This window comes from Paralichthys olivaceus, chromosome 21 (genome assembly GCF_024713975.1).
Source record: "Paralichthys olivaceus isolate ysfri-2021 chromosome 21, ASM2471397v2, whole genome shotgun sequence".
Lineage (NCBI taxonomy): Eukaryota > Metazoa > Chordata > Actinopteri > Pleuronectiformes > Paralichthyidae > Paralichthys > Paralichthys olivaceus.
The window spans coordinates 5,501,463-5,514,774 of NC_091113.1; the positions used below are offsets into that span (position 1 = coordinate 5,501,463).

General features: G+C 40.6%; 1 protein-coding gene across 4 annotated transcripts; it reads right to left on the reverse strand.

Annotated features, from left to right (window-relative positions):
* Nucleotides 1–652: 652 nt before the first annotated feature.
* cep55l (centrosomal protein 55 like) lies at nt 653–10,465 on the reverse strand. Of its 4 annotated transcripts, none has more exons than XM_020083587.2 (12): nt 10,345–10,465; nt 9,331–9,555; nt 9,091–9,198; nt 7,613–7,762; nt 5,056–5,109; nt 4,463–4,616; nt 3,902–4,032; nt 3,572–3,765; nt 3,248–3,371; nt 2,915–2,986; nt 2,589–2,714; nt 653–2,486 (listed from the first exon to the last, which is right to left on the reverse strand). In XM_020083587.2, the coding sequence occupies exons 2-12, from the start codon at nt 9,514–9,516 to the stop codon at nt 2,283–2,285; spliced, it is 1,503 nt and encodes a 500-aa protein (XP_019939146.2). In that variant the 5' UTR covers nt 9,517–9,555; nt 10,345–10,465; the 3' UTR covers nt 653–2,282. The 4 variants fall into 4 exon arrangements, with proteins under 4 accessions (XP_019939146.2, XP_019939145.2, XP_019939144.2 ...); XM_020083586.2 differs by having other exon boundaries at nt 5,056–5,112; XM_020083585.2 differs by having other exon boundaries at nt 7,607–7,762.
* Between the last annotated feature and the right edge of the window lie 2,847 nt (nt 10,466–13,312).

Genomic DNA, 13,312 nt, shown 5'->3' on the forward strand with positions numbered 1-13,312 from the left:
AACAACCGTTCACACTCACATTGGGGGAGAAAACCAACGCAGACGCAGGAACCAGGATTTGAACCATGTCCTTACCCTGTCATACAAACACTATTATTCTAAATAAAATAAAAAAGTAATTGTTGTTTGGAGTGCATAATAAACAAATCAAGACTAAATCAAGACTAAATAGTAAATATTAGGAGGCAAACACATAAATTCATGGGTTAGTCATGTATGAGCACAGCCTCATAACGAACCCGCTCATTATTTTCATTGTTTAGCATCAGAGAATCTAATGGGCACCAAGAGATCCTGGACATTGATGAAATGTTTTCTCTTTTACTTTGTAGATCAACTCAAATTAATTCTAGATTAAAACACCAGACTGTGTTTCATCAGCTAGATGTTGAAGGGAACAGAGAGAACAAAAGTCAAGTCAAAGCAAAATCAACATCGTCAGGCTTCGTCTCAGACGCCAATTTTCCACCACGAAAAAAAAAAAAAAATCAGTATAAAGAAAAGCAAGTTAAGTGAGAGAAAAGGTTTTGTTTTTTTAAATCTCTTTTAAATTTCATTTCTACTTCAGTCAATTTCTTATTGAAGCAAAATTCCACTGGCTTTGAAATGGACCCTGATGTGACAGAAGAGATTGCGACAGGAGGAGACGATAGAAGGAGAGCTACGTCTTTATTGCACGTTTTTGTACAGTGCATCATAAAACGACTTTGGAGCAACATGATGAAAAAAAAAAAAACACCAGCAAAAACAACGTGATTCTTTGTTTTCCAAGTGAAAACAACACACACACACACAAAAAACCAGTATAGCAGTGTCTGTCTGTCCTAAGTCTATTTGGTCACATTGCCTAGGCAGCAGGAATAAAGGCACCTTAACCCCTTTTCCCCTACCGAGAGGACCTTCACTAATCCCCTGCCTTAAATAGATTAGTACAAGGAATTAACTCATGCAATCTCATTCCAGCCTTACAGGGCTGAAGCCTTGAAAAGTCAGGGTGCAGACGGCAACGAGCTTCACTTACACAGGGAGGAGTGCACAACCTGGCAGCATGTGGCAGATCAAGCTCCCAGATGCAGTTAGTTTTAAGTCATTCAAACCCTGTGGTCGAGGTGAGAGAAGGATCTTGGTCGTGGTTAAAGTCGGAGAAGATTGTCCCACCGGACGCCAGACAGAGAAACACTGCCGCACTTTGTACTAGAGCACAACACCAGAGATATAAGAGGCAACACAAGGCAGAAAACCCTGATGGATAGTTTAAGCCACAGTTATGATTGACTGCAAATGTAGCTGCGAATGGAGCATAGAAAAAGTTTCCCTGTTATTTTGTCCTACGCCTCATTACTGTCAAGTTTGGCAAATGACCACTGCTGCTTATGGGTAATTTCTGTCTTCAGACCGATCCACTATCAATAATACATGTTACACAGAAGGATTGATCAGTGTAACTAGGAGTGGACAGTGTGTTTACAGCAGGTTTATCAATGCAGCACGAGGCAGGTTTGTAAACGTCTATACAACATAATCCAAAAAAACCAAAATCCACCATAAATGCAGAACATATTATAGAAATACATAATTATCATTGCTTAAATGTACTGCAGGCAAATAAAAGCTTTTATCTAAAAAGACTCCATTATCAAAACAAGCCAGGAATAAATAATTGATCAAATACACACTGAAAATCAGAACAAGTAATTCAATAAGAGCTTCACAAAAAAACAAAACTGAAAAATACAAATATGAGTGAACACGTGGAATACGTTGGGTGATGATCAGTCTTTGGCCTGATGACAGTATAATGAACTTTTTATTTTGGGTGTATTTACTAAGGACCACCTTCTGGGGTCTTAAATACATCACTATACATTAAAAAAAAAGATTTTCTAAAAGAGTTGATCGGTCACCGCATGTTGCAATATGAAAAAAAAAAATCTATTTATTTATTTTTCCTTATCCGACCTATCATATTTATCAAGCAAAGAATGGGATGGCAGATGTCAGTGGACTTCTATAAGAGTTTAAAACTTCAGTTGCTGTAGCGGCTGTGGAAACAGTTTTGATTTTCACATTGGAGCAAATTCAATATTCGATTTCAGATTCTTCTGAAAGGTCTAGAACTGATGTCATGATCTAGTACAGTGGTTCCCGACCTCTCAGGTTTGTGATCCATTTAAATTTGTACCCATTTATTAGACGTGTCTGTAGAGATCTGGAGTATTAAAAACAACGAGTGTAGCATGACTGCATGTTCTCGAAACCATTGATCTGGACTCAGCGGGAGTTCAGGCGAGGCAGAAGTCGATGTGTGCGAGGAGCTCCCTGTGGCGGCTGGTGGGATATGAGGCCTGACACTTTGGACACTCCAGGAAACTTTCATTCAGGAGGTTGGTGACTTTAGATGGAGTTGTCGGGTCATCAATGGTTAGACGCTCAAACTCTAACTTGCTGTAGGAGCTGGGCTCTGAGAAACGGGCATTAGGCTGTTTCTGAAACAGAAAACATGACGCGTCAGGTCCACTCGTCAGAAAATGGTCAAAACCGACCGAATTCAAGAATTGAGATCGAACGTGATTTCCAGTGACACTTACAGCAGACTCCAGTTTGGCGATCTGATCACGAGCCTTGCGGAGCTCCTTCAGCACCTTATGTAACTGGTGCTGCATGCTTTGACGATCAATCTTTTCATTCTCAAAGTCCTTGGCCGAGAATTGGATCTTAGAGGATTTATATCAAATAAATATGAGGAGAAGAGAGAAAGCCAAGAACTCATTGTACATAAATTAGCACGAGTGGGATCAGTGTGAATTTCCTTGCATAGCTGGAACCACAGTGATGACGGATCCTTGTATCATAACTGGGAATAAAGACTCAAAATGGTTCATTTATTAAAAAATGGACGCGTGTGAAGCGTTACCTGTTGCTCCAGTGCTGCGATTCTTCTCTGCTCCTCATTTTGGCTCAGAAGAGAATTCTGAAGCATATTTACCTGTAAAATCCAAATGATCAGTTCAATACAATTTAATATTTAAATAATTTTCCATTCAAATAAACACGGTATGAGGTTCAATTCAAATATAAACACATCTACTCAGATCTTTCATTTTAATGAGTTAAATATTATCGATAGACGACTTTTTCCATTTCCTCTCACGAGTACTTTGACATAACCGAGCGGATGACTTCTATAAACAAGTAAAACTAAGAGAAGAGTGACTCGTGGAAACACAACAGTGAGCGTGAGCGTTACCTGCAGTAGAAGTTCAGCAGATCTCTTCCTCTCCTCCTCCAGTCTGACGTCCACACTCTCCAGTTCCACTCTCATCCTGTCTGCCAGCTCAGACGACACCTTTCTTTCCTCGCACACTGCATGTCTGCATGCGGCGTTTGTGCCAAATAGATATACGGAATTATCCTTTTTACTTGCATAGTTTATAAAAGCTTTTAAACATTTAAACAACGTCAGTTTAATATTACACAGTTTTTTGACATTTTAACCGAGAATTCAAATTCTTTAAGCTAAATGATAATTCAGAGCGCCACCTCTCAGATCAGACTCTGCTGCTCTGCCTACCTGTTGCTGTGTCGCTCTGCCTGCAGCTGCATCTTGACCTCGTCCAACTCTTTGCTCTTGTCTTCGTACTTTCTCAGGAAGGACGACAGCTGGCTGCTCTTGTCCTCGTGCCTCCTCTGCAGCAGCAGCATCTCGTCCCGGAGCCTGGTCACTTGCTCCTTCTGGGACTGCAGCTCTTCCTGGGCCTTCAGTGTCTGTAGAGCAAAACGTAAACGTACATGAGCTGAGCGGCAGACGCATCAGAGAGGAATAAGAACAGATCCGGTTCATATTAGACATTAAACCCGGAAATCAGCAAATGGTCATTAAGTGTTCTCCTACAACATTTACCTGTTCTCTCTGCATGTTGAGCTCCTGATGGCCTCTGGTGACCTGATCTTTTTGGCTCTTGAGATCTTTATGCAGCTGCTCATACTGGCTCCTCAGCTGAGCATCTTCTGCAGCTGCTGGGTTTGTAGAAGCTGTGATAAAATGTGTTGGATGACAAGAAAGAACCTATGAAAAAGGGTTTTGTTGAAATCAAAATGTCCAGTTTAGGACAAAAAAGCAGAATTTATACAAAGAGCTGCAATTTAAATATCACAGTTCCTCACTGCTGCTGCTGATATTTTTGATACCAGGATAATTTTAGGATTATCCCATCTTTTCTCAACTGCTTTTTATTATATATATATTTATACATATAATTTTGAATCACACGGAAAATTCCCCTTCATTTCCTTTTTCATAAAAATAAAACAACAACAGCGATACATGGTAAGAGTTAGATTCAGAGCCCGGCCAATAGAGATTTTTGGGGGCGGATATTGCAACAATGCGTCATCGGCCGAAAAGATTGTCGTGTTTTGAGCAAACGATCGTAGGTTGAGGATGTCAGAATTCGCCTCCTACGTTTTTCACCATCAGAACCAGCTTCTTGTTTGGTTTGCTGCTGCTTTGCCTGAGCGAGCTGCTTCTCCAGGTCCAGCGTGCGGGTCAGGACGGACTGGACGTAGGCCTCTCTCTGCTGGTCGTACATCAGCCACTGCTGGTTCTTCTCAAGAGCCTGGTGGTGAGACGCAAAAACTGAGAAACTGTACTTGATTGCTGTTCAATTCAAGGACACTGAAGGAAAAGACGTTTTTTGTTTTTGTAAACGACAGGAATAAGAGTTCGCTTTGTAACAACAGATTTCTCCTCATGACTGCAAAAAGACAATTCTTTCACTTTTTTGTTCTATTCAACATAAAACAAAAACCCAGCATGTGCTTTGTTGATACTGACAAAAATGAGTCCTGGATATTTTTGGAAATACGGAATGACGAATTTCAGAGAATGATTCAATTCCCAATGGTTCCGAATAAGAGAATGAAACGCTTCAAATATACATTCAATTGTGTGCTGATGTATTTCAGTTGCACATGGTATTGGACTCAAACATTTTCCAGGAGTAAGTCGGTGTGTAGACACACAAACACACTGAGTAAATCATTAACTGAACTCACATCTCTCAGTTGATCTTGTACCAGAGCCAAGTCGGCAGGAGGAACCTGTCCATTCTGCTGAGAGGAGAAAACAAACTTTTGAGATAAAACTCAATTTATACACAGAACTTCATTCCTGCCTGACATGTATTCTTTCAAAAAACACCAACACAACAACAAAAAAACGTATTCTACAGATTGTTGCATCCAAATGAATCCTGGTTAAGTGAATTTCGAGACAGTAATTACAGACAGAAGTGAAGTCTTTTAGTCTGTGATATTCCACAACATATTCTGGGACTTGTTTTGACATAAAATCAAAGAACAGCTCGAGTTGTTCTAAAGGAAAATGATGGACGCTCTTCCTTTGAAGTGCTTCATGTTAACGTGGTTGTTTGTGTCTGTTGTTTACCATCTGTTTTCTGTGAAACATCTCAGACACTAAAAACAGTAGGTTTGCCACAGGCTTTAAAACCCTTGTAGGTTTGCTGCTTTAAATTATTAATCTCCTTAATTTTTCATGACGCAAGAAAAACATTGGTGTGAGTGATCAATCTAGGCGCTATTATATCAGAGAGTGGGACACTTCACCCGGGGCGATGGCCCCAGCAGGGCTGATTCCTCAACATCCATTCTTAGAGGACAGTCGTTCATCTCATAATTCCGTCGCCCTGACCCTGAGGTCGACACGTCTGATCCCCCCCCAACACCTAAGCTGGAGCAAACTCAGAACTGTCACAATAGCAGGCATCTATACGATCATCTCCACTCTAAGGCTCTGTGAGCTCCTCCACTACCAGACAAGCATCATGAGCTTGTCAACTTTTTCCAGATGGATTTCAACATGCGTCCCATAAGCTAAGCCTACAAATAGCCTTCTTAAATCCAGGAAGAGTGAGAGGGATGGATGGAGTCGAGGTCTGTTGGTCAGATTATTTATAGTGATACAAAAGGGAGCTCAGCTGAAGAGTGGAGAGACTTCCTGGAATATTACTGTAAAGATGTGGAAATCTACTCGCAGTGGGAGCTGACAGACGCTAACATCAAAAGGACCAAAAGTACAAAAGTATTCCTCTGCTGTCCAGTACATACTTTTTAATAGTGGCTTGAAAATCAAAGCAGGAGTTATGAAAACAGTCTGAAGGTTTAGATTCATCGGAAGCGTTTCCAGCATTCTGGCTGACCTTTGAGAGGAAATAACAACACAATGAATCTTTAAAAAACACTGCATCTGTATGGTGCTCTTGTTTTGTTTTTTAAATCTCCTCTTTTCTTTCTTCAAACTTCCCTTCTTACTTGGCCTTTGCCTCGCCTGAATGACAATGGAAAATGGTAAAAAAAAAGGGAGAAAATTTTTTTAATTAAAAGAGCAGGGAAGGGATTCGTCCTTAAAAAGGGTTCCGATTGTATTTGTCTTGAACTGAGCTTATGAGAAAATATTTTTTATCCATGAAGGGGCGGTCTCTGATGTCTTCAGCTATCCAAATTCCTCAGGTCCTCATGGTGGTGTTGCAGCCAGCTAAGCCTCCCCATGAGTCAAGGAGACATAATGGCCGCTCTCTAGGTTTGCGGCGAGGGCCTGCCGGGCTCCAAGCATCAAAGACCAAGAATCAGCGCTGCCTTTCGATAAGGAAGAAAAGACGAACATTCCGAGGGAAGTCAACGGCGACTTACAAATTCACCAAAGAGACGATTTTGAAGGTGATTGTACAACGCTGTAAAAAAAAGTTGTTTTTCTCGTCTGTCACAAAACCACTGTGAGCGATGTGTTTTTGCATTTACAATGTTTTATTCTGAGCTATGCATTACTTGTCCCTTTGGCTTTCACAATAAGAAATTACTGAAGCTGCTCCAGAGAGAGGGAGACGTCTGCAGCTGAGGAACACAATCAGAGGTCCCACAGTGCCACCTAATGGACAAAGAAACAAGTGCGTATGCATTCACAAGCATACATCCTATAGGTGCACTGGCTCCTGATCTGAACAGGTGCTACAACTTTTCAAAAACCTGGCCCCAGGCAAATACGGCATCAATTTTGACGAAGTTACTTGTTCCTTTAAAGCACATTTCTGTTGGTCAGTGTCGCTCGAGCTCAAGTCGCTTTATCACTAAAATAGAAGTTGTCAAAAAACATAATTCAACAAAAATATGTCGCAGAATGAATAAAAAAAACATGTATCAAAGATGAAGGGTATTACAATAGGAGGCAGAGAACAGAAAGCTGTGGCAGGATTTAAACCCAGGCCGGGGGGGAAGTATGCCGTCACAGTGAGGGATATAACCGCTCAACCAACTCTGCTCATCAGTGATTTCTGCAAAAAAACTGAGAAACTTTTCCCTCAAGATTTCTAATAATCTCATTGAGGATTTTACTCCATTCCTTCACATTTTTTTGTGACCAAGCAGCCTGTGAAAAAAATTATTTATAATATCCCCGGGGGAATTCTTTAATAACTAAAGATAAGTTAGAAATTACAGAAGTGCAGATTGGCTGTAAGATAATTGGCTGTATGGAGGAGAAGACGACGGAGACATTTAGACAGGTACAGTGGCTCTAAATTGGTCCACCTACCGTCACCTGTGTTTCCAGGGACTGGCACCGCGCAGAAACAGTCGTCAGCTTGTTTTTCAGGTTCTCCGTCTCCTGTGACAAGCTCTGGAACAGCGTGTCTCTCTGCTCTGCCTCCTTCCTCCGCTGCTCCAGCTGGGCCTGCAGTGATGCTACCACCTGAAACACAAAAGCAAAATTCAACAAATGACATCTTCACTAACCTCCTCCGATACAACCATGCCCACATGGTTATGTTTAAGCAGAGACAGTTTTCTACAGGCATTTGCTCTTTCCGAAGCAATTATCCGCTTCATGCAAAAGACATTACCATTGGCAACTAGCAGCTATTGTTTTAACAGCATTGCTGATGACAGATAAACATAAAATATGTAAAAGTTCTTTATTAAAATATCTAAAAAAAATACGTTTTGGTTATTCATGTACTTAGATTCTACAAAATCTTTCCAACAGTATTCTAACCATGGGCAATCCACAATTATATTCAAGGTAACAGGATATTTAATTTTGGTCGAGTTTTAGTTGTCGTATTTATTTCACCAGCGGGTTTGACCAGATCTGCTATAACTTCTGGGTCAAGCGATGTGAGAGGAAGGAAAAACCAGTTAGCGAGTCTGCTGTTTTTTCCATTCACGTTTTTTTATTAATCAATCATAATAGATCGCGATTATTCGTTACCATCGCTGCTTAAACGTGAATGAAACTTTTATACATGACCTCATCTGTGAGTGTGATTAACAACTCCCAGGATTCCACGCTGCTTTACGACATTGTTTCGATTAAGAGAGCCCTTGAGGCTTAAGTAACACATCACATCCTCTCAATGTCCAGGGCAACAATTAGCTGATATTCCATTTACCAATTTTAGACTGATGCCATTCTGACCAGCCTCTAGTAAAAAATAATTTGTGCCTCAATAGAAAAGAGGTTTGACAGCAACCCTGGACAAAAAAAACATATTTCTCCTTCAGCATAACAAGTCACATCAGTGTCAGTCCAACAGTAACGTAAGTAAAGACTTGAATACAAATACAAACAGAGAGGGACTGCAGAGGAAGATGCTCAGTTTATAAATATCAAGTGAACAGCACACTCACCATGTGTTGGCATGCAGTTTTTGCCGACTGTCTAAACTTCACTTAGCTGAGCTGCTGTCAAAACGGCATAGAAGGAAGCCATTTCCCCCCCCAACTGTTTTTTGTGGCAGCTCAGTGGAATTCTAGGACGATATTCCCTTCTGACAGTTGTCTGCTGCTGGCAATACATATGCCACCAATACAATGCCAAGAGTGCAACAAAGAGATTACTCTGCCCAGCTGTAGGTGTATCTGCTCAGCCTGGGTGGAACAGTGCAGCCCCTGGGTGTCCAGTGTGTGTATCTATGCGTCCATGTGTACAGAGGCATTTTCAAATGCTTATATGTAAATACAGAACTATCTTAAATGTTCAAAACCATATTTCTGAAAATATGTGTCATGCATACATACCTCTCCTCCTCTGGCTGACAGCTGCTGTCTCAAAGTTTCCATTTCCTGTTCTTTAACCAGCAACTGCTGGTTGTTCCTCTCCCGCAGCGTCTCAAGGTTAAGAATCCTCTGACATAAGCAACACGGGACACCAAACAAACATAAGAACACACAAAAATGTAAGAAGACATGGAGACATGCAGGGAATCTGCAACTGTAACCTGAAATCCCTCAGTGCAACCGACTAAAAAAACACTTTACCTCCAGCAGCTTGCTCTTGTCTGAGTCTGGTGGTCTGATCTGTCGTTTGGCCAGTTCATCCATCTTCCTCCTCAGGTGAGCGTTCTCCTTCCTGACTTTCTCCAGCTCTGCCTCAGCCTTGGACACGGAGCTGCTGGATTTGAAACCCAGCCTGCTGACAATGGTCTCTTTCCCTTTCGACGTCATGGCTGCTGTTGTGGTCTAGAGGCTTTGATCTGGAAGACTCTGGGAAGACAGGAAATTTGACAGTGAAACCTTGTACAGGTATTTAATTTCATACAGTATTAATTAGGGCTGGCTGGGCAATAAAACACAATCACAATATAATTTCCATCAATAGCAATATAACTTAATATTATCTTTACATTCAAATGTTTTACAGGTTCAAACAGATTTACTACTAAAACCAGTCTTCAAATCCAGTGTAAATTAGTTTGAGTAATCTAATTTACTCATTAACTTCACTCACACATAATCCACACTCTTGTGATCCAGATGTAAAATAAAAATTCAGGAAAAATATAATGTACAAACAGTGATGAGGAAAACAATAATCAAACACATTAAATCCACGTATTCAAAAAGGAGTTAGATTAAATACAAACTTATTAATTCTCATCCCTTCTCCATAAATGAATAATTGTCGTATACTTACAAAGCTTCCTATAATTATGTTTACATGTGCTCTATATTGTAATATAATGTACAAATATGTGTAATAATCAATACAATATAAATAATACAACATAAGGCTATATAAATATATATTTATATGTTTGTATTCACACACTCCTACACACCCGGAGTGGAATATTAAAACAGTTTCATAGTTTTATAACATAAAGAGAATTGAGCTCAGTGACGCTGCAGCAGCAGTTTCCTCCCCCTCAGTTGTTGTCAAACATAAACCGACGTAACTTTATCTAAACGATCGAGTTTTGAAACAACAGACAGTTCACGTGAAGAAGAAGAAGAAGAAGAAGAAGAAGAAGAAGAAACATGTTGGTGACTTACGGAAGCGACGAGTTGAAGAAAAGCAGAGAAAACACAAACAACCTGTTCTCCTCCTCCTCCAACTCTTTCGGGCTTCGGACGCTTTCGCTTCCGGAAATTTGAATTACGGCGCGGTGACGTCACGTGCCGACGTAAGGCAAAGGTGCGCCTGTTTAAACAGCGCGGGGCGTCCCGGAAGCGTGACGCGTGTCGGGCGGTGCAGGGAAACGCGAAGTACAATTAAAGTTTTGTCGGCAGGAAAAAAATTAAAAAACTTTATGTCTCAGTGTGATTTAGCTTCACATGCTACAGGTTTTAAAACCCGACGAGTTAGAGAGATGCTCTTTTACACGGGGTTTTACGGTACATCCGGCTGCCCGCTGTGGTGAATGAAGCGAACAGGAAGAGGAGGAGTTGACTCCCCACTCCTCGCGGGACTCAAACCTCGAACCTGTTCATCTTGTTTATTAACAAGTTCTCTGCCAGGGTGAACCACACGTGCCTGCATTTTTTAGTTTGTGTTAGTTTGGGCCGTATTCACCATTTACCACATGCACCACTCTACGTTCCGATTACTCCTGTTTGCCAGAAGAGGCCTGTCACCATATGCCCCATTTGTTCGTACGCAATCTATGTCTGTGTTGAACGTAAACCTTATTATTCTTTGTTTGATCCTCATGCACATATGACCTATACTGCAGTCAACCACCAGGGGGCGATCCTGACGATTCGGCTTCACTTTTGGCGGAGCTGCCATCTCTTATGTACAGTGCAATCTTTTGAAGAGTTTTTTCCCCCCCTCCAGGTGTGCAGGGTCTATAAAAGCAGAGGTGAATGGGAAGATAAATATGGATGATTACGATGAATTTTAAAGTAAATGTATTTCATGACCCACACTGAGCCTATATTTGAATAATGCTGAAAACAGAAATCTGGCTTGGGGAATTCATTATCTCTTCCTGTTGTGTGAACCATTCCCTCCCTGATGAATCCTCGTAAGAGAGATGCTGCACTGATGTGGACTCGTGAATAGTAAATAAACCATGGGGCTGACCTTCAAAATAATCTTTTCATTGTTTTACTTGCTAATTGTCACCGGTACTGTATGATAATAGCGTGGTCTATTGTGTATTTTTGTTCTTCCTGAAGACATGATTACACAACAGCACAGACCTTGATTCAAGCTCGAGTTTCAGCGTATGGCTTCATTAGGGCAAATGGGGTAATGAGTCAGAGTCAGTATACAGTAATTACACTCACTGAATAATCAGGCTTGCCACTTATATCTGTCACCCAGTCACTGCATTTCCTCACATGTTTTCTTAATCTATTTCATACACATCCTAATTAAGTCTTTCATGTAGAAGCCAAGAAAACATGTCCAATAAATCAATAGTATCTCTTCCCTGTCTCCATTCAGTTCTTTACACCTCCTGCATCGACCTGATACACACACACATTAATCACAATCAAAAGCTGGTTTATAATGTGGAGAAAATTATTCATTTATTCAAAAACACTTTTCTTTTTCAAAAGCTGTGAGCCCATGTTGCGACCTCACTTTGGGGAATTAAGTTTTTGTCTGGAAAAAGAAAAAGGTGCACTTTATATTCTGAGTTCTGGATTATTGCCTCGTGGTCTTTTCTCTGAAGATCCAAGAGGCGACAACTTCACGTGTTGATGTTTTGGCCAAAGAAGAGAGTTTAAAGGAAGGAGTGAAAACATGTAAATTGGAAATTCCGAAAAACATTTATTTTGCTTATATGCACATATACTACTACTAAAGATGGTTGTGGCCTTGTTTTTCCTGTGTACACACACACACACACGCTACATGCAGCCACAGGGGCATTCAACCATATAAATAATTCTACAAGTGCCAGTGGTGATGCATTTCCAACCAAACGTCAGACTTGAATGTAGTTTTTCAGTTCCTTTATGCAACAAATATCCCTACGAACTGAATCGTTGCAAATCTGATAAATCTCAAAAGCCCTTTGAGGTTTTGTTTGTATGCAAAGTGCAGGCGGCGTAGAAAATATTCCTTCCTGACTTTCATCGGGGGCCAAAACACCGGTGTTTCAGTCCTGTGAATCTGATTTGACCTGACAAAAGTGACAACTGCAAAATAAATGCACATGAATGATTTTTATTAGACTTAGTCGAAGGCTGCATTAGATATTCTCGAGACCTCTCTGAGGCTTTGTTACGAGCACAGTCAATCCATTGTACCAACCCCTTGTTGAGCACTTGTTTTCAAGTTCTTCTGACCTTGCCTCAAAATGTTCAACACAGGAACAAATTCTTTTCAGTCTGCGAGACGGGCTGAGAGGTGGACTGTGTTTGATGGGCCTCAGGTGGAAACTGACTGCAGTCAGTAGAGTTTTCTTGTTTGTGGCCTTGGTTTAATAAGTGGTTTATTGTGAACATTGTGTACTGCAATATACAAAGTAACCACATCTGCACTTCACATGAAAAGTAAACGTTGGTTTCAAGTTCCTGAAATACGCTTTGAACGGATCAATTTTTAATTCCATCCAAGTGTCATTGTTTTACACACAGTCCTTTTCAAAAGACATTTGCAATGAACGAGGGACAAGCGTGTTTGTTGGACAATTAAAGATGAATTGTTAAATGACAAACTAATACAGGCTACAGAGTATATACTGTATTTATTGAAATATATTAATCTGCCTCATACTGATTACCTCTGATAGATTAGGTAGATTTGGCAAGTCCGTCAGTATTCTCCATAATTGCAGCTGTAACACTTCACTAGCTAATTATTTATTATGGTAAACAGAGCTTGCTAATTAACGACTGTCAGGAGACAACAGCGTGACAAGAAACGTAAACTATGTATGAAATTTGTAAAAAGAATAAATTGTCTGGATGGTCAAAAAAAGTTCACCATCCATCTCTCTGTAGATTCACGGACGTGACAGTCTCTTCCCCAAGTCCTGGGAGGAGTTTGATTCGGTCATGGATC

Coding starts and splice junctions, on each gene's coding strand:
- cep55l (XM_020083584.2), bottom strand. CDS start 9,516: ATGACGTCGAAAGGGAAAGAGACCATTGTCAGCAGGCTGGGTTTCAAA. Junction 9,199..9,330: donor ACAAGAGCAAGCTGCTGGAG/GTAAAGTGTTTT, acceptor TGCTTATGTCAG/AGGATTCTTAACCTTGAGAC. Junction 2,987..3,247: donor CTGCTGAACTTCTACTGCAG/GTAACGCTCACG, acceptor TGGATTTTACAG/GTAAATATGCTTCAGAATTC.